We start from the raw sequence: 24,337 nt of genomic DNA, 5'->3' as shown, positions 1-24,337 counted from the left end.
TGGGGGGCGTCTGGAATTTGAGCTGTTTTCAAGCTAGACTGAGCTATCCAATAGTGAGCTCATATGAGCCCCAGATCCCATTTTATTCTGCTCTCCATCTGGCACCTCCAGGGTGTGCATTGATAAGAAACTCAGCGAAGAAGATTTAATTACGAAACACTAAGATAAAATAGGTGTCAAGGGGAATCTCTAGCTGGCCGATCATTTCTGACCGCAATTATCTACACAGCGTTATTAATCGTAAAATCATATTGGGATAAGTGAGATAAAAGTTTTCGAATTGGTCGTTTGCGCTTTCTATCCCAATACCCTATTCATCCTCAGGGTCACTCCCATAGAGCACTTTTAGTGGCTCCATAAACATGGGGAGCTGATCAAAATCGTTTTCTCTCACGCGCATCATATCGAATGCGATGCCAACCTTCAAACGGTCATTCTTTCCTGATTCATTGGCACCCTTCCCATTCCCGCTGGTGGTATCAATTACCGGGATTTTCGGATAACGTTGGCTAAAATGAGTTAAGAGTACATTTTTTGCGTTCATTCTACGCGCGACATCAATCGCCTCCGAAACGGTGCTGTGCCGCTTAGCAAGCGCCTCCTGAACCATTTCATCTTCAAGCGTTGCCTCATGGAGAAGAAGGGTAGCGTCTTTGCCGGCTTCGATCAGATTTTCGCTTGGCCTCGTATCACCTGAATATACGAATTTCCATTGTGATCCGTTGTTGATGCTATTATATTCTAGACAGAGCCCATATGCCCACCGACAATGCTCCACGTCTACAGTTTCAATTCGCCCCAACTCTAAGGATTGCAATAGAGGTTTTAGCTGAGCTTGACCTCGGAGCCATCGCTCATCGTCATCCCCCCGCCAATACAGCAGGTCTTCGCAGTCGACGAACTGGACTTTTTCAAATCCAAAATTCTGAACGTCTGCATACTCTTCCAGCCAAATCCTATATCGCCAAGGCGCAACGACAAAGATCTTTTCTTCGTCACCTAAAGAGGAGTGCAGGGTATTCCACCGCTTAAGTAAAGGAATGATGCCAAGGTGGTGGTCGGCGTGTAAGTGGGAAATGAAAATGCATCGGAGGCTTTTAAGAGTTGAATCGAAATTAGCCGGTCCATGGAGGCGCCACAGCTGATTATACGTTCCTTCGCCTGAATCCAACAATATGGACCCAAAACCGTTGATCTCGAGGAGGGTCGAGCTCACTAATAAAGACAAAAATAAGTATGATGGCATGAAAGATGAAGCAAAGACATCATATTTAGTACTACCATTACGATATTTGGAGGGCAATGCTGAACCAGTTCCTAGAGTTGTCACCACATATTCTCCTCGATTTATTTTCTCATTTTCCGTTTCTCGCGTAATTTGAGCATGTCCCAGAGTATTTTTCATCCTTTCAACGGTCGAAATATATTCGCCCAACTCACTGCCCATTGTTTGCTGTGCCTTTTTCACATCAAATGGCTTCCCTTGTTCCTCAGTGCTTATTAATGGCAAAGGTTCGATCTGGAATTGAAGAAGATTTGTGGCCGGAATGCAATTTTTTGGCAAATTAGGGACTACGATGTAGATTAGTATCCATTTTCACTGATAAATCGAATTGAATTTTAACCTACACTCATCTATTTCTTGCTCCGCTTTGTTCGAATGATATGGCAGCGGAAAAATTTCTTCGTTCAGCATTGCAAGCTTGAGCTGGCTAATAGCATGAGACTCAAAGATCATCCGTTGGCTGGAGACTTGGTTACTTGCAATAATGTGCTGAGTTTGGGGCGCAAATCGCATCATCCATGCTTGATAATCAGGGTTCTGTAAGACATGGTCACCAAGGAGATGGATAACACAGGCTGTTTGCGAGTAGTATGGGGAAAATAAGTCAGAGGTTATGAACGAAGGAATATAAGAAGTGTCTGGACAATCAGCTACGATGAAAACCTAGATAAAATAACTGTAATTAAGAGACCACGTTTCCTCCAAAGTTTCAAAGAGATATTTCGAAAGCTTACAGTTCCGGGACGAGATGGCCCAACTACCTGGTGTGGTTCTATAACAGTGCCGTCTGGTGTAGTGACCGGCTCTCCTTTCTGGAGTTTCCCTGTTTTTGAATAAATGAGCTCAGTCAAGTCCTAGTAAAGATAAACGAGATTTCACTCACCATACAGTGGGCCAGGCTTTAACCCAAGTGCTTGCGCAGCTTTTGGGTTGAACTTGCCGGGATAATCAGGGCTCTGACAAATATAGCTAATTGCCGCAGGGTATTGCGAGGTGCGGGGCAACCTCCGAGTCACTCGTCGAATTCCATCCACCCCGCCTCCACTTTTAGTAGTATTTTCGCCCTTCAGAGATGAGACAGCGGGTTGTTTGAGCATATCCTCTGCTGTTACCTCTTCGATCGCATCTGCTGCTGAGGCGGGATCGTCATTATGGGCCGAGTTCTGAGCCGGGAGCTTTGCAAAAGCTTGTTCTGCACTACAGGCCTCAGTCGAGATAGCTGCACGTTTACCACCAGCAAACATATTGGAGAGGATTTGACGCTTAAATGCGTTAGCATCCTCGAAGTTTTGCATCCCATCTCCCTTCTCCTCTTCCTCAAGCTGTCTTTTCTGCCCACAGGAGAATTTCTCCGCTTCCTGCTTAGGAATTTCCTTCCAATTTGACGGTAGCAATATAACAGGAGTGATTCTTAAATTCTCATCTTTGTATCCGTTTCCGGGCGAATCCAATCCAAATTCCTGTGTTTGCAATTTCATCGATGAGCGGTAGACAAAATGTCGTGTCGCAGCCATAAAATGAGTAAGATTTTTCCCTCCGTGCAAGTTTATTCCTTTCGTCCCTGCATCCGCTAGCGTCAGGAGCATTCCTGGGATACCACCGACGCACTCCCATTCTACGCGTGTTAAAAAGATATTGCATACTTTGGCAAGTCGCAACTTCTTTTCGACACAAAGTCTCTGAGTCCCTTCTCCGCAGTTAAAGAGATAGCGTTGCGAGTCAAAATGAACAAGCACAGAGGGTGTAGAATGATTACCAGGTGAGGAGGGTGATGGGGTGAGAATTTGAAGATACGCTTTCATTTTGGATTTGGCACTACTCGAAAAATGATGCCTTAGAATCGATAGGTTCGGGCCGCGAAAGATGGCCTTATTGAACAGAATAGAGAAATGTACAGACAACTTCGGAGAAAATTTGTATATATTGATGATTTAAATAATGACAAGAAACATGCAAAGCATCAAACTTGGCATTAGTTCGACGTGAGGTGCAAAGTTAGTGAAGTGTATCAAATTAAGAATTGTTTTCCCTCGTAAAAATCAACAAGCAGTCACTCTGAGCCACGAAGTGCATATAATCACTCGCGTCTCTTTTGCCACACGCGAAAGAAATTCCTAAATAATAATGTCGTTCAAGCACAGTAAGACTATAATACCCTTTCCAGGCAAGAAGGATATTCCGTGCATTGTGACTACGCATGCCTCGTCCAACAAATCGGATGAGGTGGGTAAGCTAGGAATTGTTCTAGCGCATGGAGCAAGTGGTGACATGAATAACGCGCGCCTACAAAGATATGCCGAGGAATTAGCAAACTTTGGCCATACTTGCGTGCGATTTACTGCATCAACCATTAATTTGGGTAACAAACTCATTTGCTTTCATTTCGAAACAAAATGCGCTTATTAATTTGAGTTGTAAAATTAAACATCAGCTCATCGGATCAATTGTTGCCGTCAGGTTATTTCCCACCTATTTCACAAAAAAAAAGGCACTCACCCCGTTGACGCGATGATACTAGGAGGGCATTCCATGGGAGCCCGCGTCGCCGCATCGCTTGCATCTCAGTTATCTGAATCGAGTGAAGCCGAGATACCCAAAGTCCTTGGAGTAATGTGCTTCTCTTTCCCTCTTCGAAACCCCAGCTCCAAGAATTCTCAGTCCCAGCGAGAGGAGATTCTGATTGATATCCCAAGCGCTATACCCGTTCTGTTTGTAAGCGGTACCAAAGACGGGATGTGTGACTTAAAGCTCCTTAAGAGCGTGCGGGAAAAAATGAATGCAGAATCAGAACTGATAAAAATAGTTGGTGGAGACCATGGGCTCAATGTTGGGAAAGTGGCAGGAAGAAACGATGCCCTCTTGGAAGCTGTCTCCGAGAAGGTTGGGCAGTGGTGCGATGAAGTGAGTGAGGAAGGAGAGCGAAGACTAGAAGACTGGGAATTTGAGGGGAAGCAGGACAACGAGAAGAATTGGCGTGTGGAAAAAACAAAAATTTCATAGGACTCTTAATCGGCTCCTAAAGAACTTCTGAGTGTAACTTAATAATGTATGCCGTTTCCATTGATCTATAACTTTAAGTGATAGAGAATTGTACTTATTAGTCTAAATTCCATACCTTACGTGGTACAAGCGAATTACGTAGTGGCACAGCACCTTTCATTTTAATATGTATTAACACATTTTTCCAAGGGGAGATTTCACCACTGCCCATTCAAGCATTCATCATGTTCAAAAAGAAAGAATTCACCATCATCTTTCTGGCCGTTTTCTGCCTTCTTCTTTATCTTTCTTCTTTCTCGCGCCCATCTAGTAAATATTCAAAATTCCATAGAACAGATGTAATGCAAAAGAAACTTATTCATAATTCCGCTTGGAATACCACGAGACGAGCAAAGGCTGCTTTCGTCATTCTAGCTAGGAATTCTGATATCCACGGTAATACTTTTCACTTATCTTAATTTAACGTGGCCAATTCCGCTCTGTTTACGGAATTCCCACGTATTCAATTGCATAATTTAATAAGGAGCATTGAACGCTAAACATTAGATATGCGATGGACAATGCGCCAGCTTGAAGCTCGCTTCAACCACAAATACAACTACCCATACATTTTCCTCAACGATCAGCCATTTAGTGAAGAGTTTATTCGCCTTACCCAATCTCTCACCAATGCCCAGACAAGCTATGGTCTCATACCAACTGAACATTGGAGTATTCCGCCTTGGATAGACGAGGATTTAGCGAGACAATCACGAGAAAGGATGCAAGCTGCCAATATTATATATGGTGGTAGTTTGCCTTACAGGCACATGTGTCGGTACGTGTATAAATTCTCTGACTAGAGACGGCAATGTCTCCACCAAAGAGTACATCTAATCTTGTCTTGTTATCCCCGCTACTAACATGCTCAGATTTGAAAGTGGTTTTTTCTACCGTCACCCTCTCCTCAAAGACTTTGATTATTATTGGCGTGTAGAACCTAGTGTGGATTTCTTTTGTGACATCGATGAAGACCCATTTGTTTTTATGGAAGATAATGGACTTAAATATGGTAATATTCTCCATGATTATGATATGTCATCATTATTAACCTTCATTTTCATTTTAATTCAATAAGGCTTTACGATCTCATTGTATGAATATGAAAGTACCATACCCACTCTTTGGCAGACGACGAAACAATTCATAAAACAATTCCCAGAGTATCTCGCTCCCGATAATGGTATTCGCCCATTAAAGATTTTCTCTATTCCGTTTTCTATCCAATTCACCCATTATGTTTTCTCGATTAGCGCTCGATTTCATCAGCGACAATGGCGGCGAGACTTACAACCTATGTCATTTTTGGTCTAATTTTGAAATCGCCGATTTACGGTTCTGGCGTTCTGAGGCCTATAGCCGATATTTCGAGTATCTAGACAAGGCAGGCGGGTTTTTCTATGAACGCTGGGGCGATGCACCAGTTCATTCCATTGCTGCTGCACTCTTCTTGAATAAAAGTGAGATACATTTCTTTGATAATATTGGGTAAGAATTGGTTAAAGAGGGTAGAAGAGCATTCAACGGCTAATTCAACATTGACGATATATCAACTTTTTTAGCTACCGCCATAACCCTTTTATGAATTGTGTAAGTGTTTCATCCATTCACTACAGCTTAATTCTGCTTTGTTCATTGCTTGATTAATTTCACAGCCAGAAGAGAAGAGCTACCAGAAAAAATGCCACTGCAACCCAGCTGATAACTTTGGTAAGACATTTTTCCCCTTGCTATTAGTGCTGATCTCTTAATCCGTGCTGTGCCACTTTATAGCGATGAATGATTACAGTTGCACCAGCCAATTCTTAAGTGTACAAAGCAAAGCCATTATGTAAGGAATAAGACTGAAATACGCCCTATTTCATACACATGTTTATATGCATAGAACCATAGTTGATGTTTCTTTTGTTTTTTTCTCTTTTTCCTTGTTTTATTAAATTCCAAAGGAGATTCTTACACAAAAAGTCCTGATCTAATAAGCAAAATTGACTAAAATTCAACCAAGTCCGTCATTCCCCCACCGGTACCCTAGAGTTTTGGAATGCGAACTGAAGATTAAGATGCAGAGCTGTAAGGTTGTGGTGCTACGGTGTATCTGCTCTGTTCGAACCTGAATATAACATCTATACACTGTAGACTATATGGTATCCACTAGGATTCCAGGATTACATAAAAAACACAAGATATAACAAAAAAAAAAAGAAATGGAAATAAATAGGCAAGCAAAATAGGTCATTCCAAATTGTCACTTCATATTTTTGGAACAACCCCAAAACAGATTGCGGTGAGCGCATATGCAGCCTAGAAATAACACAAGGTTAGCTGGTGCTTGTGCGTAGTAAGCGGGGACACTTACCAAGCATATGTAACCCTCCAACCAGTGGCATTTTCCACCGCTTGTGATGCAGTACACCGTCATCACCGAGATTAGCAAAATGGCGGTTTCGAGGTAGCCGAAGAAAAAGGTTACCGGTTGATTCAATATCCAACCCATCAAAACCAACAAAGGAATAACGAAGAGAGATATTTGATTTGCAGAGCCTAATGTGATTCCAATGCACAGATTCATCTTGTTTTTAACGGCGAATCTTAGAGAGGAAACATGCTCCACAGCACTATTCATTCGAAAGCGAGTGGAAAAGATTAGGTTAGCATTCATCATTCATAGTATTTGCATGCATCTCTGAGGAGATTCTTACTTGCTAATCACCGGCAATAATATGATGGAGATAAACGACTCGGTCAGCCCAGAGGTACTGATCATCCCGTCCAAACTATCTACCAGAAACTCTGCCGAGAGCGAGATAAGCAAGGTGGTCACCACCAGTAGCACGATGGACACGGGAAGAGAAAGCTCCGGAGTCTCCTCCACGGATGCCTCGTCCTCAAACTAAAAATATGTAAAAGATGAGCTCAATTCTATCCTATCCCCGAGAGCCAACTATCCTCGGACTGTACTTACAAGATGGGAGTGGGTTCGGAGTTGAAATATCAAGTACACCACGTAGAGGATAAGTAATACCACGGCCATTCCTCTGCTCAACTTCAACATTAACACGTCCCGCACGATTTCGTCCGTGACCGTAGAGTGTATAACGCTGGGCAAAATCAGAGCAAGCGAAAAGAGCAACAGCATGCCATTCGTGGTGTTGGTCAAGGTTGAGGAAAACGATTGCTCAGGATACGCTAGTCCCCCGAGGAGGAACGAGCTGCCAAGTACTAGGAGTAGATTGGAGAGAATAGAACCGAGTAATGATGCTAAGAAAATAAAGATTTCGATTCCATGAGTGAATACTTGAGGGAGCGGTGCTATAGCAAAAGTATTTACCCTGGGCAACATAAAAATGACCTTTGCGCAAGGCCACAATGGCGAGAATGAGCTCGGTGGCGTTTCCGAATGTGGCGTTCTATGTGAAGCAGATTGTATAGCGGTCAGTGCGAAGACAGCAGCCTTCTCAACATCTTTAGCTTACCATAAGACTCCCGACTGTCGAGCCGAGCCTTAGAGCAACCTCTTCAGTACCTATTTCACGTTCGTGGGTCAATACCAGAACAACATTACTAATCTTAATGACTGCTTACTAAAGCACAACAGCTTGGAGAGCGGCATAATCGCAAAGAAGTTGAGCAGGAACACTAGTACATCATTCCAGCCGGCAAGCCACGCCCATACTCCAAAGGGGAAGAATACGAGTAGGAGATTGAGTTTCGAGTCGCATGAAATGCGCTTCAACTGAGCAAAAGGGTTGGGTTGCTCCTCATGAAACGAGGGCGGGAGGAAGAAGGGGGTATGCTCGGAGGGATGGGAAGCGTAAGGAATGGAGCACATGGCGCGGTTCGAAGTATAGGAAGTCATAGTGGCCGAGCAGCAGGGGGAGGCTGTTGCATAACTTGCGGGGGAGAGGATGCGGGCGATTTCCATCCCTCGCCGATATTATATATAGGAGAATTGGTGTTTCATCCCTCAACCAGAAAAGCACGGAGAAAAACAGAACGATTTTTAGTGTGCTCACCTTCCTTTTCCAACCTGTTTTCTAACATGTGCACCCGATTGATCCTAAACAATCTCTTCGAGATGCCATGCACCCTCAATCCAGAAATCACCGACATTGCCCCAAGCCTCACAGTCTTACCGCTTTTGCTAGATTGAAACAAAACATAGGGACCACACCCTAATAGTCCCCTAACAATTTGTCATTTTCCCTGAATTGACCCGAGCTAATTGCGGTGGATCCGAGCCCACGTACAAATTAGAGCCATATTGCCCCTGACACTGCAAATCACTCGGCCTGAATCCTGGAGCCTTTTCCGCTTTTTGCATCAAAGGCCGATTCGGTGTGCTCAGAGAGAAGCTCAACCTCTGGCAATGTTTTCCCGAGACTCGCCCTTATATGGAGCAAGCTAGCTAAGCCATCGCGGCTGGAAAATCTGTCTTCCCTGCGAGAAACGTCATCACTTCATATAGCTCTAAAGTATTGAATTAAATTCGGGATCCATTATATTCAATATTCTTAGTTATATCCATAGAATCAAGCTATATGTATATCGTCTCGGTTGTGCTTATATCTCTCGTAACACTCTATGCCCTTTTCCATGGAATATACATTTATCGCGAAACATTTTCTTTTCAATCCCCTCCCGCCTCACTTGGTCTGCAGCACAACGAAGGAAGTGTTGGGCCATCTTTAAAATCCTCAGAAAAGGCCCACCAAGATGAAGAAGTAATAGGAGCTGAGTTGGATAAGCTATTTTATTTTGTGCAGGTACAATTAGCTCTCCTATCTACTTTAAGCGTTCAATACTCAATTTACTTTTTTTTTTGTCTCTTCTTAATACTAACATTTTCAGATCTCCGATCTGCACATATCGCACTATCACGATTATCAGCGCCATTTCTTCCAGTTCCTTGCTAAACTCCCTGATATTTCCCCAGCATTTGTCATTGTCACTGGAGATCTTACTGATGCCAAAGATGTCCATAAGATTACTTCCTTCCAGCATCTCGATGAATGGAAATTGTACAGAGACTCATTAGAAAAGCTCGGATTATGGAGGCGGGATTATTGGCATGATTTGAAGGGAAATCACGACTCGTTTAATATTCCAGACGAAAACAGTGTTGAAAATTACTATCAATCTTACGGAGTCAGTGGTGGTAGAGGATGGGCATTTGATGTACAAAAAAGCTGGGGAAAATACGGGTTTATCGGCATAGATGCATCGTAAGTATTTCTTTTTTTCAATCATTATAGATATGGTTGGAAAAGAGCTTTCTGTCCTTAAAATATTCCCCTCCCTCTCATTATACGTTGCAATACTCATATGCTCTGCTTTAAAAACACAGGCCTAAACGCGGCCCCTCTCGCCCCTTTAATTTTTTTGGTTACCTTGATACTGCCGACATGGATAACCTCGCATCTCGGCTGGATGCTTTTCGCCATTATAATCACACGTTTTTATTCGCGCATTATCCCTCTACAACCCTTCTTTTCGGACACACGTCCACAGGCAAAAGCTTCCGCCAAGATCTTTCTCGCCTGATTAGCGCTTATATGTGCGGTCACCTCCATAGGCTCTTTTTTGGATTGGGCAATAATTTATTAGCGTATCAGCCCTCGGGCTATTTAGAATTGGAGCTCGCAGACATGAAAGAGCATGGTGTCTTTCGCGTAATGGCCTTAGATCACGATCTAGTATCCTTTGTGGATGTGGAAATGCCCCCTCCAATCGATCCTGGGGCTGTTAAATCTGTAAAGGCTAGTGAGGAAGCTGCTGCTCCTACAGTTCTTATCACTAACCCCAAAGATGCTCGATTTCTGATGGAAGATCGAGAGCCAACCGGGAAAATTAGAAAGAGTACTCATATTCGCGTGCTCGTCTGGCCAGCAAATAAGGCTTCAGTGAAGGAAGTGGTGATGGAGATAGATGGAAAATTCTATGTCAATGCAGAATACCGAGGCCGAGGAAAGCCATTTACCCTTCCTCTTGACGCCGCTCTCCGCCCAGACTCTGACGATGCATATTTGCCGCTATGGGTTGCACCCTGGGATCCTACGAAATTGGATGATGGGCGAGAGCATGTTCTTGTTGTGCGAGCCTACGACGCCTTGGGCCGGGAGGGACGCTCAGAAATTTACTTCCGGGTTGATGGAAAGAGAGCTCCGATTGCTCGTCCGTTCTCCGGCGAATGGATCATACGTTCCAATTTTGCTCTCGCATTTCGAGTGCTCTTCTATGTAGTTTATTCTACTCTAATTTCCCTTCTAATAGTTCCGCGCACGATGGTAGGAGTTTGGGGATACAGGGGAACTAAGGAACGTAATTTCGCCCTTCTACAAACCAGCATACGCACTTCGCGTGGATGGATTTCATCTTTTGTCCTTGAGTGTTGGTGGAGACTGCTTCAATTAGCACAGAGTCCTGACATATTCTATCCTTTTTGGGTATACTTGTTATGTTTAGTGGCCTTGCCCTGGTTCCATGGCCAATTCATTCGTCCCCTACCGGAAGAGGCATCACGAATTCCTGGGGGCGGGAAGGGGTTGTTCTATATCTATGGCTTATGGATTGGCGGAGAGTGGCTCCCACTTCCCGATACTTGGTACTACGCCACCCTCTATCTGATCTTTTTGTTCCCATGGCTTTTATGGTTTCTCCTTGTGGTTGGCGAAAACGAAGGCATTCACACTAAGATATGGGCTCGTATGAGTGTGGCCGCTTTCTGGGTATGGCGCGCCAGTGGAATCTGGATGTTGGCAAGATGCTACGGAATTTGGCCCGTTCTGCCTACCTCAATACAAACGTGGTGGCATCTCGCCTTGGGAATAATGTTGCTGCGTAAAGGTTTACTCACCAGAAATAAGGATGGCCTATACCAATCTGCAGAGGAGGATGTTGAAGGGCGGAAGAGTATTGCATATGAAGAGGAAAGGGGACCGCACGAGGAAGACCCTATTAGACGTTATAATGGTGTTGGTGGACTACGAAACCGGCATTAACCATTAGTCTTGTTACTTAGATGAATTAAATTATTAGTGCTGCATTTAGCGCAAAAGTACGATAGAAGAAGCGGACCCTTGTATTTATTGTTTTTCGGTTTGCTCTTTTAAACATTTAACATGTAATCAACTTCAATCTTCTATAAATAGAAGTTTAATGAACTAAGGCCGCCTATGCTTATGCAAACATATTTCATGATAACTACGACTAAAGCGTATTAAGTTGTGGCTATAATAGCGAGTTTTCTATCCGGATTCGATATTTTTTAAAGCTAATAGAAATTGAAATTATGCAGACAACCAAGATCTGCAAGAAGAATTCCAAAAGAAGACGGCTGCTATGTACTGTATATATCAATTGTATCGAAAGCAGCTAGGAATTCTCCATACTTTTCGTTGTGATTTCACTTTTTTTTCCTCGGGGCTCGATCATTTTAAGAGACCTTACCAATCGATCAACCTAACACGGAAATTTGAGGACTTTAGGATTTTTTGGACGGGGAAAATCCAGACTCAATTTCAGCGTTTTTTGGACGACGTAGCTGTGGCTTCTCGGATTTGGAAATAAATTAATGATCGATTTGAAATTTTTCGATTTCGTTTACTTGGGATGTTTGCGCTAATAGTGGACTTTTCAAATACGAAAAAAAAAATCCTATTGATTAATACAAATATTACGCGTTAATTTTATTGATTGCTTACTTCATAATTTCCCTTTCTCACTACCATCTCGACTGAGATCCTACAAAACATGTCTAACATCGACGGTGATTTCTTTTCCTTTCTTTTTAACAATACCACTATGCTAATCATTAATTTTGACAGCTCTAGAGGTTTGTTCGAAACACAAAAATTGTAGTCTTTGTGTACGAGACCCTCGGTGCGGGTTCTGCATCAATGTCAGTAGAGAGTTCAACCCGTGGTTTTTTTTTAACTCATTTGAACTCAAAGTGTACTATTAGGAAAATCGTTGTGTTCCAGGCTCATTTTTAGGGGCAGAATTTGCAGAGTTTTGTCCTCACGATACGGATCTGACATTTCGATATCACCAATGTATGGTGTCTCCTTCTGCAGAAATTTCCATTATCTCCGGTATCATTCTCGTCCTGCTCTTGTCCTTTACCATCGGTATTTTGTGGCGGTGTCAATATAAGCATCGGATAAGAAAAGCGCTTGAGCAGGATGAGGAAAATGAAAGTTTGCTGAGATATAATGATCGAAAGCGTAGAAGTATTTCTTATTATCAATGGAATCGTACCCCTCAACCTGTCGCTTCTTCCTCAGTTGCCTCTCACGAAAATTCAAGAGACAATAGACAAAATTATCAATCCATCAATCGCAAGGGCACTAAAGACTCTTGGGATGCGTCTATTGGATCGGCACCCGAGGATGTGTATGTAGCCTTTGGTAAGGACAAGGTGGATCAACTGAAGCAAAAATTTGGAAAATAGCCTGAATTGAACTATCCTAATGCCTCTTCACCTCATTTGTAAATGCTTAATTAATTTTTCATTTCCTCTAGCTATACCATGTCGACGTTTTCGTTTATCTCAATAAACCTGTGAATACTCTTTATTTTATGTCTGCAGTCACTCCGAGAATCAAAGCAAGCCTTTTTTCATCGCACATACCTAATTAATAGAGACGGCGACTCGTTAGAATGGATTGATTTCTACTCCATCAATGTTCGTCCATATTACGTTGCGTCGATTTGTAACACTTGAGGTAAGGCCAGCTTTACTTTCAATCTGTACTGTGCCATATTTCGTGTCTGTAATGGGTTGCCTTCAAGATATATCGTAGTCAGCTTCTTGGCTTGGCCAAGTTCGCGCTCCACCTCTTCAAAAGACTCAAGCTGATTGTTATTCGCCCAAAACTCTTCAAGGTGGGGGAGGTGCGATATATTCTCAACGCGAGTCACCCGATTATTTGCGATATCAATGACACGCAGTTTTAACTACTCAAAAAATAAATTAGCCTAAACTCTCTAACATTCTTCCGGAAATGGAGTGATTCTACGTTTTTCTCAAACCCTTCCAATTTTTCAATTCCGTTATGACTTAAATATATTTCCTCTAGTGATTCTAGCTCCTCAAGTCCCTCGATCTTGGTTAGACGGTTGCTTTGAATACTTAAAAGTTTGAGGTTGCGGAGGGGCGAGAGGTTTTCAAGTTGGGTGATCTTATTCTTGCCAAGCCAAAGTTGCTCAAGGTTCACTAGAGCTTCGAGGCCCTCGATCCTCTATCAGAAAATCAAGTACCAAGGAAACGCAATGTTATCTTAGTAAATACCTCTCCATGGTACCACTCGAAAAAAAGCTATCGAGGTCATTGTATAGCTTTATAGTTACCCTGATTCGGTTTGCCCCGAGTTCCAAATTTGTAATATTCTGTAAAGTGTTTAAGTTTTCTATACGCGAGATCTTATTGCTCACAAAGAACACCTGGACTAACTTGGTGAGCATTTCGATGTTCTCAATCTTCCGGATCTTGTTAAACGATAAATCCAAATACCTAATGGAGCCAAGTTATGAGAATTTGCGGAATGTAAATTGTAAAAAATACTAGGGGTACTCTACTGTAAATTCTCTAGCTTTTCAAACCCCTCAACATAAGATATGCGATTATCATAAAAGTCAATCTCTTCAAGATTAGTAAGACTATCAAGTGAATTAACGGTTGTTATCAGATTTTGGCGAAAACATATTCTCTGAACACAATAAACGGTAAGTAATTGAATACGCGTGCGATAGTAGAGTTTTGATAATACTTTCAAATGTTTAAAGCGTTCGAGATTAGGAATCGCAGTCAATCTTGCGTGAATCAGTTCAATTTCCTCGCTATCATCCGGGTATTCGCTTAGAATATCTAGTTATACCGCCAGATTTAAGTTCCTCATGCTCCTTTAAAAAAATTAGTATAGCGTAATTTAGCTTCTCACCTTCCTCTCCTTCCCTGTCTACGGCTAATTCCTCCTCATGAACTTCCTCTGCTTCTTCGTCGGTTTCTTCATTTATCTGCTCAACATGTTTGAGCTTTTCAATATTTTGCTCTTCCATGTTGGAAAGCGTTGTGAATATTATTAGTATTCGGCAAAAGTAAACGTGAACGATAATCACAAAACGATGAATAAGTGACTACCCGTGGCTTTGATTCTATTTTATTAATATCTTCTATATTCAACAATATATTCAAACAAAGTCCCTGAATTCTTGATCCTGCCTCATGACTGCAAGAGAGAAAATGTCCAACGATAACAAGTCACCAGCAACTCGTGAATATCTGGATAGAGCGATATCGGAATTGGATACTTCTCTACAGGATTTTACCCCCTCTCAGTTAGATACATCCTCACCAGAACTTCCTCAATCATCCACTCATCCAATAGCCAAAGATGGCAACTCTATTCCCGCAGAGAAAGAGACAGAAAATGAAAAAGAAGACGCAAATTGGCGCTTTACGTTCCATGCGCCTACACTCAACCCTCTCTCCTTCAGATCGGATAATTCCTCTTCACAATCTACATCTTCCTCGGGATCCACCAAGATTAAACTCCCTATGACTGAGGCTGAATCTTCTATCCAGAGGCGTGAAATTTACAATGCTGCACTCGCCAATTGTGCCGAGAAACACGAAAAGCTACAACAGTGTTTTCAGAATGGAAAATGGTGGGACAAAATGAGGCTATGTGAAAACGAGAGGACCGACTTCTGGAGATGTTTCCACCAGCAGAAGGTATGTCTTTATTATAATGCAGGGCAATTATTTTGGTGTTTCATTGAAGGATATTTTTGTAAGTAGAAGCTTTTAAAGGCCTTGGGGTTCAAATTGCCGAATAACACACCCGAGAAAGACAATGAAATTCTACAAAAAGCAATGCACACTGAGGCACACGAGGATATAAAGACAGAAAAACAAGAGGATCTGTAATCATTCTAGACGCCAGATTATTCTACTTTTGTATATTTAATCACCATTTTCTCATAGAATTTTTTCTTTTATTTATTACTCATTTACCAAAATACTTTAAATGGCAATAAAACAATATTTGAACAATGACTGCTGAATAATTTTGGTGGCTTATAAATATTTAATGACACGTAAAGAGATGTCTATAGAAGTCGTATTCACTTTGCGGAATTGCAACAAGAATGACCGATCTCCCTCGCTTGCAATATCATCGACTTCCAGTACATTTTCTCTCTACCCTCAAGCCACTTGAAGCTAATCCTCTGCCGCCTCCTCCGCCGCCCGAGCCACAGCTCCTTTTTCCTGCAACTATCCCTGAAGATGAAAGCAATAACTTGACCTGTAACATTTGTGCCCTCACTTTTGCTAATGCTGAGGAGCAACGGCCCCACTTCCGAAGTGACCATCACCGTCTAAATGTTAAGAGACGCCTTACTGGTCAGCTGCCCCTCACAGAAGAGGAATTCGAGGAAGTAATAGAAGAGTTGACCGAATCACTTTCAGGATCAAGCTCGGGATTGGAAGCTAGTGAGAGCGAGGAGGAGGAAGAGGAAGAAATAGAAAAGAGAAGGGGCAAAATCGAAGAGGTCATTCGAAGGGCCGGAACACAGATAGAAAACGACACAAGTGAATACGAAAAAAAAGAAAGGAGTGGCCCTTTACTCTGGTTTCGCGGAGAATATGAAAACGAGACAGTCAATCTGGGTGTATATAAACAAGTCTTATCCGAGCCCACTCTTCTCGCTCTTCAGCAGTCGCAACTAACGCATAAAAAACAACAAAAACCGAGGATATGGACACTTCTTATGCTCTCGGGAGGGCACTTTGCGGGATGTGTTGCCGAAATCACAGCTCCTTCCACGGGAAAAGGCCAAAATGAGGGCTTCAGGATTTTGACCCACAAGAGCTTTCACCGTTACACTGTGCGGAAAAAGCAAGGTGGCTCACAGTCTACGAACGATTCTGCAAAAGGCCGCGCAAAATCTGCGGGTGCACAGATACGTCGTCACAATGAGGCTATGTTGAGGAAAGAAGTTCGTGAATTGCTTGTGGAGTGGAAAAAGTTGATACAAGAGAGTGAGAAAATTTGGGTTCATGCGCCTGGAGGTAATAATAAGAAGACTTTGTTTGGTGAAAAGGGAGAGGTGGGAGTATGGCTAATGAAGAAGGATGACGAGAGAGTAAGCGGATTTCCATTTTCAACGCGGAGACCGACTCTCAGTGAGCTGCGAAGAAATTTATGGGAGCTCACAGGGTGTAAGCTGGTACGGCTGACGAAGAGTGATGTTGAGGGCTGGCTTGCCGGAGTCGGCTTAGATAATATGTCAGAATTGAAAAATGCTATACCCCCCATCTCGCCCCCCAAACCGGAGCCAATGCCAAAGAGCAAAAAGGAAAAAGAGCGGGAGCGAGGAACAGAAGAGGAGAAAGAAAAAGAGGACCCAGTTATTACCAAAGCGATAGATTTCGCTAGACGAGGAAAAGTTGACCTTCTTGATTCTCATCTTCGCAAACATGAGCTTTCGGTCCATGTTCCATTAACTCCACACCTACCCGACACCCCTACACTGCTACACTATGCTGCGCACCAGGGACACCCCCAGCTTGTTGAGTATTTACTTAGTAACGGCGGCGATCCTACCGTGCTATCTTCCGCTACCAACAAGACTCCCTACGAGGTTGCAAAAGATAAAGAAACCCGAAACATATTTCGGAGAAGAATGGCCGAGCAACCTGGAGAATGGGATTGGGCAGCAGCGCGGGTCCCCAGCGCTCTTACTAAAGAGATGGAGGAGCGAGAGGCTGCGAAGTTGCGAGACAAGCGAAAGAAGGAGAAAGAACGTAAAAAGGCCAGCAAGAAAAAGGAAAAAGAGACCGAGGCAGAATTGGCATCCAAGCAAGAAGAGGGGGGATCCAAGAAGAGCACTGTAACCTTAGGCGGAATGGGCGTCGCCTCCTCTGTGCCCTCCCGTGACGATATGTCTCTTTCACCTGAAATGCGCATGCGTATTGAGCGTGAGCGGCGAGCCAGAGCAGCCGAGGCAAGGATGGCCAAATCGGCTGGCCGCGGAACCCCTGGGATGAGCGTGTCCGCGAATAACACGACCACCAGTGGGCCTAAATGCGATGCATGTGGAGAGCCATTGGAGGGCCGTGTTCCTTTCGAGCGGCTAGTGTACCGATATTGTAGCGTTAGTTGTGTTGCCAAGCATCGTATGGAATTAGAAAAAAAATAGACACTGCGGACTGTATTATAATAAAAATGATGTTTTTAGTATTATTCTTTATTTTTTTTAAAAAAATAAATGTGAAAAAAAAAATTCCTAGAATAAGCACATAAAACACATTCAATAACAGAGTATAAAGATAATAGTTTGAAAAAAATATGAAGGTAAAAGAGTAAAAAGGGATGTAAAAATAATAGTAGGAGAAAAAGGGGATAAAAAACGCTCATGATTACAAAAACCTCTCTACATGCTCTTATTCTAAAAATTTTATTTATTTGTGGTGAATGTGAAAGCCTTCTTCTTCTTTTCAGGGGTAATGGGACGGCCACTTTCCAGCCGACGCTTCTTCTCCTCAAGCTCCAATCTCTGTTTTTCGAGGGCTTCCTTCATCTCGCGATGACGTGCATAGAGCTCCTCCTCGGATTGTTTGAGTTTGGCTTCTTTCTCTTGGACCTTTTGCTGGAAAACAGTTCGCATTTCCGCCTCCATCTTGGCAAGCTTCTGCTCATGCAAACGTCTCTCCTCCTCCATCTTCGCAAGAGGATCGGCGACCTCACGGAAAACACGATCATCTTGCTGAATACCGAGTGCGGCCAACTTCTCGCTGCGATAGGTTTCGTAGAGGATATTGTGCGTGTGCTCCTACATGGATCGATATTTGCAATTCAGTTTAAGCATGGAATCCGCATCAACACCCTACTCCATTTTACCTTCAACTCCTCCATGTGTGTACGCACAAGCATTTGCCGCAACTTGACAAAATCGCAATGCTCCTCGTTGTCCACCTCAATCACACCCCATGGGTACTCACGGCCACGGACTCGTATCCCACCCGCGAGCTCTATTTCTTTATTGCTTCCCACAACTGCAAACGGAATCTTGCTCATAATTTCCTGATTCTCTGAGACGGTCTCATCATCATCATATTCGTATACTGGTGCACGGTAAATGTTGATTTTATGATAGGCGATATCTGCGAGGATACGCTCCTTAAACACGGCGATTTCTTCCTCGGTGAGTGTATCAGCTTTGGCAATCACAGGAATAAGGTTGACGCGGTTGTGAAGACGCCGCATAAATTCGATATCGAGAGGTTTTAACCTAGCCAAAACAAATCGATTTAGAGGCTGCTTCTCCGAGCATAGTATATGGCCCATCAATGCGGCCAAAACTTACGAGTGACCAGTGGGGGCAATAAAGTACAGACAGGCTCCAATTCGATTGTCCACAATTTTGTGCCGATTGACCCTATTCTCTTGTTCCAAATAAGCGTCGAATCGTGCCTCAATATTCTCCAAGATGGGTTTCCAGCTCTCTTCGTTATTCACAAAGTCACCAAACCCAGGGGTATCCACTACCGTCAATCTGAGCTTCACCCCATTTTCTTCAATGTCCGCCGAAATACTCTGTATTTGCACCGTTTTAGGGAGTTCAGCAGAGGGATCGATGTCGGTTTTAGGCGGATAAAGATTGGCATTGAATAGGGTGTTCACCATGGTGGATTTGCCCAAACCCGATTCACCCACAACCATCACGGTAAACTCAAATCCTTTTTTGACAGATTTGCGATGTACTTGATTTGGAAGATTCGCGAAACCAACGTAGCCGGATAGCTTTTTATGAATGACTTTTATACCAGGCTTATTTACACACCATATTTATAATTAGCTCATGATGATGAGTGCATCTGAAAGCGAAAAAAAAAAATAATACCTTGCCATTCATTTGTTTAAACTGATCCTGTCCGGCAGGATTCGCAACGTCTTCTGCTATAGTTGTGTTCAAAAATGCAGGGAATAGGTGCTTTAGATGATTGTTATACCACCCCAATCGACATACCGTTGGAAGATGATGGATCCAACATTAAAAGCATGTCGTCGGAGGAAAACCCAAAAAATATGCTGCTTACCGGCCATTACTTAGCAGTATGCGGATGTATATAGTTTGATGAGGAAGTAGAAGTATAAAAGAGACTAATCCTGTCTTAATCGAAAAAAATGATGATAAAAAACTCTGATTTGCGCGTCTCTCCTCCCTACCGCCCCAGGTTTTTCAAATCAATTACATAACGCTGCGCCTCAAATAGTAAGACAGGGAGAACTTGAAACATTTAGCAACGAATGTCATATATAATATCCTTGCGTTCTTCCTCATTATCAATATAGGCATATGGTTGAACACAAGAGAAGATCAACTTTAGAAAGACCTATCACAGACTCTCCAACATTTTCGTCGCCCGAGTTGGCAACCGAACAGGACCATCAATCCAACGATGCAGAGGAGAATAAAGAAGACAAATTTCCCGCTCGCGACCACGCTAAGATAGCCCTCTTCCAGCGAACTCCCCAAGGGTTCATATTCACTGGCCCTGGGAAAGATGGCCCGGATTTAGTTCTTGGTAGGTTTGATGTTCTCTTCGAATTGCTTTTTAATCTTCAGCTTCTGATTTTTGACTCATAATGTCTAGAGGGTGAAGTTGAAAAGCTTGCGATTATCCCTACGCAGTCCATGAAACATGTGCAGACGCTTGGAAACATTTCGAGCACAGAAACAAAGCGCGAAGAGAAAAAGCTCAAAACAGGCACGTATTATGTTTTAACGTTTACAGCATTTTATTTATTTCTTTTACTCAACTTTCCACGATTGTACACATTACAGTCAAATCGCTTGACTATGGGCCGACCGCAACATTTGCTCCCGCAGTAGACTCCTACCACGCAGATCTTTCATCCTCCGATCTTAACTGTCTTAATTATCTCCATACCCACGTTAGAACACACGACCGCGATCTCAAACAGCTGGCTGAGGAGCTCGAAATAATGCCCATAACCCTTTTAAAAGATGAAGAATTAGAAGAGTGCGATGCAGATAAATTACTAGAGAGTAACGCAAGCTTATTAGAATATTTGAAAGCGATTCAGAGCGTACGCTTACGTCGTGGCATCGTTGATCCCACCGAACGCGAAAAAGCTATCGCAAACACGTTACAACGCCAACTCTTTCAATTGGTTAACCGAACGTCTCCCGCTGAGCTGCTGGTATCTTCTGACCCTGAAGCACTTCCTCGCGCGATGGCTCGTCTTCCGCACCTGGAAACCGCATTCCGAGGCACTCTACCTCCACAAAAGCCATTTGCTCACTTCTCCAATGGAGCAGTGTTCAATGCACATCCTGCCAACGCTGGGATAGCACCTGCATACTCAAAACCGGAGGCGCAATCGGGAAAATCCAGCTACGGGACTGCACCTGCGCAACCACAGCAAGCCGCCCCACCCTATCAAGGTATGACAAGTTCTCCTTTAAAAACGCCAATACGAGGAAGTGGAGTCGGAACTGGTTTCGGTACCCCAGCGGGAGCAAGAGGGAGCAGCTATACTTTTCAGCAGTATACGCACCCGCAACAAACGCCAATACATCCGACCCCTGGAGTAGGTATGAGTATGGGGCATTCAGCAGGTGGATCCAAGTTTGTTGGATCTTACTATAACACCACTGGGAATGTGCGGTCACAATAAGTCTTTTTTTCTCGATATTTGTGTAATTATTGTTGTTTGTTTAAAATAATATTAACCTCTTTTGAGTTCCAAGAACATTCCTCCTATTGCTTGCTTAAGATAAGGAGCAAGAGTAAAAGAGATAATTGCATTAGCAAACTATTGCAAAATGACTTTGGATAGACCCGAGTTGTCACAAAGGTGGATTGTATTAGTTTCGTAAGATCCCTTCATCCTGATCGGTTGCATATTTTGTTTTTGAATCTGCCAACATAACTACTATTGCTTTTCTGCACCAGTATTTCTATATTTTTATACTACCATATAGAGATTTTATCGGTTCAATCATGTGCAATTGATTAGCTTTCAAATATACCACTCGTTAGAGCTCTATATTGAAGGTCTTTATTTAGAAACAACTGTTATCTATACAGTCTATGTATATTTATTATACAATATTATACTTAAAATGAAACTCTGAAGAAAATATTAATCACAAGAAACTTAATTGGAAAAAAAATTTTTACAATTATTAGGGCTGGCTTTTCTGTGCTTCCTCAAAGCTGAAGACTAGCCTTTGGCCATCATTAATATGGATGTGTGCGCTCTTTCCTATATTCTGCTTGAACCCTCTCTGATCTATTCCCTACGTCCTAACCCTTTGACCACGAGAACCAAATTAGGGAGTTAAGTGCTTTGTGAAATTTCTTTATGTCCCTTAGTCATACATCAAGATTGCTATCTTGATCTTATGAATTCCCGACAAATTCGTGTAGGAAGATGGAGAATCGGCCCTGCTTTGTCTTGCGTTTCCTCATGAAATCAAAGTGTTGCTTGTAGCCTTTAGAGGTGTGCTCGGGGTTTCAGATTCCACTAATGAAGGCTATTATCCGATTTTGGAACATCGACGAACACATACTTTAATAAAAGATTTGTTTTATGGCTTTTACCTGTTGACGGGATTTTATTTACTCTTGGAACTCTTGAAAGAAATGATCTGAAATGTATATCTTTGTTTTCTTTTACACATAACATGATGTTGTTGAATTTGATTTTGGATCAGCATTGATTAAGAAAAATAGATATATTCAACTTAATTTTTAATGCAAGATAATATTAGCTTTACGCGGCTCGTGCTTAGTGAGTTCCCTTATTCCATCTACCCCCTCTGACTGCTTCCAGATGTCTCTCTCCCTCGTTTAAAGTATCTGACATTCCCAATGTATCAATACTCTCTTTGCCACGCAGGCTGGTTTTTTCCTCACTGCTCAAATTGGGATCCTTTCCATGGTGATCGATATGGATTTTCTCAGCGGATTCAGGAAGAAGAGTAGGAGCAGCCGATTCATTAATAGCAAAAGTCGAGTCTCCTCGAGTGGTATCCCCCACATGCTCGCGGGGTTGTGCGCGTTCAAATCGATGGGAAGTTTGGTACGTAGTGTTTGACGGGTGATTTTTGGATTGCGACATGGTAGAAAAAGATGAAAAGCTATGGCTAACTTGCTTTCAACAGGAGCGTTTAAATATGAAGTTTTTCGGCGTTTGGATAACCGTTCTTATACTAAAGAATCAACCCTATATTCGGCTAAGCAGATCTTAACCTCTCACTTCAAAAGGCTTAGATCGACCATATATGTGACAAATCCTTCCTGCTTGTTTCTTCTGTAGATTCAGATGCTGTGTTTTTATTATATTTGGGTAATCAGAATATAATATGCTAAATGTTTCGTTGATTTCGGAGGCGCAATTATTCCTAATTTGAATTGTAATTTCCATATAATATTCGTAGGCGCCTAAGGTATAGAAGAAATATGCATATTGAATCCATCTAAGTAAATTTTATAAGCGCTCTTATATGAATGAGTCGTTATTTTTCGGCCCATGCTGACATTCTTTGTTGTCTTTTCCGCCTAAAAAATGAATAAGTGAACCAGGCCCTGAATAGTGAAGGAAGACTCTCAAATCGCGGTATTTCAACCAGCTCTCCATAGCTATACTTTAGTATTTCACGGTCGAGTATTTTACATCGCTAATTTCTAACGATGAAGGTATACACTGAATGGATGCAGTATACATGTCTATTGCAATTTAAGAATTTTCAAGCGAGCTCATATGTTTAATGTTAAGATTTAAATACTGTAATTAAATAAGATTTCATGCATGTAAGAAGCACCCTTTCTCCCACCTGAACATTTATGTCGGAGTAAAAGACTAATTGTTTCTTTAACTCTTGTATTAAACAGTGGCAAATTCTTCCATAGCAGCCTTTTCTCAAGGATGAAAATAATTACAGATAATATGTACGCCAATAGTACATACTATCGTTTCACGCATCTATAATTCGCAATAATAAAATAAGCGCAAAACAACCCATATCTCCCAGGAGTAAGCAGAAATTTCGAAATCCTCGGATATCGTATTGTCCGTTGCGCTTTTTGTGACGCAGCCCCTGATATCCAAACTCAATTCATCTTTTGATACATCCAGTGCCAGGTTGTATAATAGCGGTGATAGTGGGTCTCCTTGTCGAACTCCCTGTTCAACCGGGAAGCTTTTACTAATGTATCCGTTGATGACGATTGCTGCCGAGTTGTTGCTGTATAGGCGGCTGATGAAATTGATGAAAGTTGGACCACACCCAAAGGCTTTGAAGCAACTTAAGAGCCAGGATCTATCAATTCGGTCATATTCTTTCACTTGGTCAAGAAGGATCAAGGCCCCCATCACTTCTCGGATTCTTGCCAAATTCAGTATCTGGTTCACTAACATCGTGTTATTCTCGAATAGCAGGGCTTAATTTTTTTTTTTGATCAATCAATGGAAACATTTTATTTAATTTCCAAATATTACATGAAGTTAATGTCAATGGACTTAACATGACGAGATATAGGTCTTTGATAGATAGGTGTTCAATTGATATGCGTGTATCGTAGTTGTCGTGAATAGCCTGTACGTGAAACCGATGTAAGCTTTGTACTTTTTGTAGGAGCGATATTTTCAATAATCAAGACTCAATTTCTGAACAAGTGGACAGCAGTCACAAACTAAGAGTAAGTACTGGTGGGGGAAGTGGGATTCGAACCCACGCCGTTCTCGTCGGCATACCAGGGATAGTCCACTACACTAACCCTCCCCCCGAATAACAGGGCTTAAGGGACTATGTGGCTTGGCTTGGTTATCCTACTGTAGATACCTTGATGTGACTCCAACACGTCAATTCGGTTCTATAGTGTAATTGGTTAGCACCCAGGACTCTGAATCCTGTAATCTGAGTTCGAGTCTCAGTAGAACCAAATGGCTGTTCTTTTGCCCACAATAATAATAA

At 42.4% G+C, this 24,337-nt stretch overlaps 13 protein-coding genes and 2 non-coding genes across 15 annotated transcripts; 8 read left to right on the top strand and 7 right to left on the bottom strand.

The window, feature by feature from the left end:
• Positions 1 to 310: 310 nt before the first annotated feature.
• Positions 311 to 3,087, bottom strand: VTP21DRAFT_6727 (uncharacterized protein; the record flags this gene model as incomplete). The annotated part of the gene is made up of 5 exons (XM_069397389.1): positions 311 to 1,215; positions 1,282 to 1,572; positions 1,630 to 1,948; positions 2,020 to 2,108; positions 2,169 to 3,087. The coding sequence occupies 5 exons, from the start codon at positions 3,085 to 3,087 to the stop codon at positions 311 to 313; spliced, it is 2,523 nt and encodes an 840-aa protein (XP_069246877.1).
• Positions 3,088 to 3,409: 322 nt separating this feature from the next.
• On the top strand, positions 3,410 to 4,285 carry VTP21DRAFT_6726 (uncharacterized protein; the record flags this gene model as incomplete). Its single annotated transcript, XM_069397388.1, has 2 exons — positions 3,410 to 3,644; positions 3,717 to 4,285. 2 exons carry the CDS (start codon positions 3,410 to 3,412, stop codon positions 4,283 to 4,285), a joined length of 804 nt encoding a protein of 267 aa, XP_069246876.1.
• Positions 4,286 to 4,626: 341 nt separating this feature from the next.
• VTP21DRAFT_6725 (uncharacterized protein) lies at positions 4,627 to 6,159 on the top strand (the record flags this gene model as incomplete). The annotated part of the gene is made up of 8 exons (XM_069397387.1): positions 4,627 to 4,720; positions 4,832 to 5,102; positions 5,197 to 5,336; positions 5,403 to 5,507; positions 5,578 to 5,812; positions 5,887 to 5,914; positions 5,980 to 6,034; positions 6,098 to 6,159. 8 exons carry the CDS (start codon positions 4,627 to 4,629, stop codon positions 6,157 to 6,159), a joined length of 990 nt encoding a protein of 329 aa, XP_069246875.1.
• A 415-nt stretch (positions 6,160 to 6,574) lies between these two features.
• On the bottom strand, positions 6,575 to 8,180 carry VTP21DRAFT_6724 (uncharacterized protein; the record flags this gene model as incomplete). Its single annotated transcript, XM_069397386.1, has 7 exons — positions 6,575 to 6,625; positions 6,681 to 6,939; positions 7,024 to 7,214; positions 7,287 to 7,582; positions 7,653 to 7,731; positions 7,798 to 7,847; positions 7,907 to 8,180. 7 exons carry the CDS (start codon positions 8,178 to 8,180, stop codon positions 6,575 to 6,577), a joined length of 1,200 nt encoding a protein of 399 aa, XP_069246874.1.
• Positions 8,181 to 8,862: 682 nt separating this feature from the next.
• Positions 8,863 to 11,322, top strand: VTP21DRAFT_6723 (uncharacterized protein; the record flags this gene model as incomplete). Its single annotated transcript, XM_069397385.1, has 3 exons — positions 8,863 to 9,087; positions 9,173 to 9,546; positions 9,669 to 11,322. The coding sequence occupies 3 exons, from the start codon at positions 8,863 to 8,865 to the stop codon at positions 11,320 to 11,322; spliced, it is 2,253 nt and encodes a 750-aa protein (XP_069246873.1).
• Positions 11,323 to 12,073: 751 nt separating this feature from the next.
• VTP21DRAFT_6722 (uncharacterized protein) lies at positions 12,074 to 12,773 on the top strand (the record flags this gene model as incomplete). The annotated part of the gene is made up of 3 exons (XM_069397384.1): positions 12,074 to 12,089; positions 12,148 to 12,221; positions 12,285 to 12,773. The coding sequence occupies 3 exons, from the start codon at positions 12,074 to 12,076 to the stop codon at positions 12,771 to 12,773; spliced, it is 579 nt and encodes a 192-aa protein (XP_069246872.1).
• A 167-nt stretch (positions 12,774 to 12,940) lies between these two features.
• On the bottom strand, positions 12,941 to 14,380 carry VTP21DRAFT_6721 (uncharacterized protein; the record flags this gene model as incomplete). The annotated part of the gene is made up of 7 exons (XM_069397383.1): positions 12,941 to 12,953; positions 13,023 to 13,279; positions 13,342 to 13,563; positions 13,673 to 13,835; positions 13,901 to 14,031; positions 14,092 to 14,189; positions 14,263 to 14,380. 7 exons carry the CDS (start codon positions 14,378 to 14,380, stop codon positions 12,941 to 12,943), a joined length of 1,002 nt encoding a protein of 333 aa, XP_069246871.1.
• A 166-nt stretch (positions 14,381 to 14,546) lies between these two features.
• On the top strand, positions 14,547 to 15,251 carry VTP21DRAFT_6720 (uncharacterized protein; the record flags this gene model as incomplete). Its single annotated transcript, XM_069397382.1, has 2 exons — positions 14,547 to 15,056; positions 15,123 to 15,251. The coding sequence occupies 2 exons, from the start codon at positions 14,547 to 14,549 to the stop codon at positions 15,249 to 15,251; spliced, it is 639 nt and encodes a 212-aa protein (XP_069246870.1).
• A 221-nt stretch (positions 15,252 to 15,472) lies between these two features.
• On the top strand, positions 15,473 to 17,527 carry VTP21DRAFT_6719 (uncharacterized protein; the record flags this gene model as incomplete). Its single annotated transcript, XM_069397380.1, has 1 exon — positions 15,473 to 17,527. The coding sequence occupies one exon, from the start codon at positions 15,473 to 15,475 to the stop codon at positions 17,525 to 17,527; it is 2,055 nt and encodes a 684-aa protein (XP_069246869.1).
• Positions 17,528 to 17,785: 258 nt separating this feature from the next.
• On the bottom strand, positions 17,786 to 19,434 carry VTP21DRAFT_6718 (uncharacterized protein; the record flags this gene model as incomplete). The annotated part of the gene is made up of 5 exons (XM_069397379.1): positions 17,786 to 18,160; positions 18,229 to 18,619; positions 18,695 to 19,158; positions 19,232 to 19,287; positions 19,428 to 19,434. The coding sequence occupies 5 exons, from the start codon at positions 19,432 to 19,434 to the stop codon at positions 17,786 to 17,788; spliced, it is 1,293 nt and encodes a 430-aa protein (XP_069246868.1).
• A 253-nt stretch (positions 19,435 to 19,687) lies between these two features.
• Positions 19,688 to 21,033, top strand: VTP21DRAFT_6717 (uncharacterized protein; the record flags this gene model as incomplete). The annotated part of the gene is made up of 3 exons (XM_069397378.1): positions 19,688 to 19,916; positions 19,986 to 20,099; positions 20,177 to 21,033. The coding sequence occupies 3 exons, from the start codon at positions 19,688 to 19,690 to the stop codon at positions 21,031 to 21,033; spliced, it is 1,200 nt and encodes a 399-aa protein (XP_069246867.1).
• A 1,116-nt stretch (positions 21,034 to 22,149) lies between these two features.
• VTP21DRAFT_6716 (uncharacterized protein) lies at positions 22,150 to 22,482 on the bottom strand (the record flags this gene model as incomplete). The annotated part of the gene is made up of 1 exon (XM_069397377.1): positions 22,150 to 22,482. The coding sequence occupies one exon, from the start codon at positions 22,480 to 22,482 to the stop codon at positions 22,150 to 22,152; it is 333 nt and encodes a 110-aa protein (XP_069246866.1).
• Positions 22,483 to 23,346: 864 nt separating this feature from the next.
• Positions 23,347 to 23,781, bottom strand: VTP21DRAFT_6715 (uncharacterized protein; the record flags this gene model as incomplete). Its single annotated transcript, XM_069397376.1, has 1 exon — positions 23,347 to 23,781. One exon carries the CDS (start codon positions 23,779 to 23,781, stop codon positions 23,347 to 23,349), a length of 435 nt encoding a protein of 144 aa, XP_069246865.1.
• Positions 23,782 to 24,073: 292 nt separating this feature from the next.
• Positions 24,074 to 24,149, bottom strand: VTP21DRAFT_t299. The gene has a single exon. It is a non-coding gene; the product is annotated as a tRNA-OTHER (tRNA).
• An 83-nt stretch (positions 24,150 to 24,232) lies between these two features.
• On the top strand, positions 24,233 to 24,305 carry VTP21DRAFT_t300. Its single transcript has one exon. It is a non-coding gene; the product is annotated as a tRNA-Gln (tRNA).
• Positions 24,306 to 24,337: the final 32 nt, after the last annotated feature.

This window comes from Calcarisporiella thermophila (genome assembly GCF_041956535.1).
Source record: "Calcarisporiella thermophila strain CBS 279.70 unplaced genomic scaffold VTP21scaffold_28, whole genome shotgun sequence".
Taxonomy (NCBI): domain Eukaryota; kingdom Fungi; phylum Calcarisporiellomycota; class Calcarisporiellomycetes; order Calcarisporiellales; family Calcarisporiellaceae; genus Calcarisporiella; species Calcarisporiella thermophila.
The sequence above is the reverse complement of the archived record's forward strand: the minus strand, read 5'-3'. Positions and strand labels throughout refer to the sequence as shown.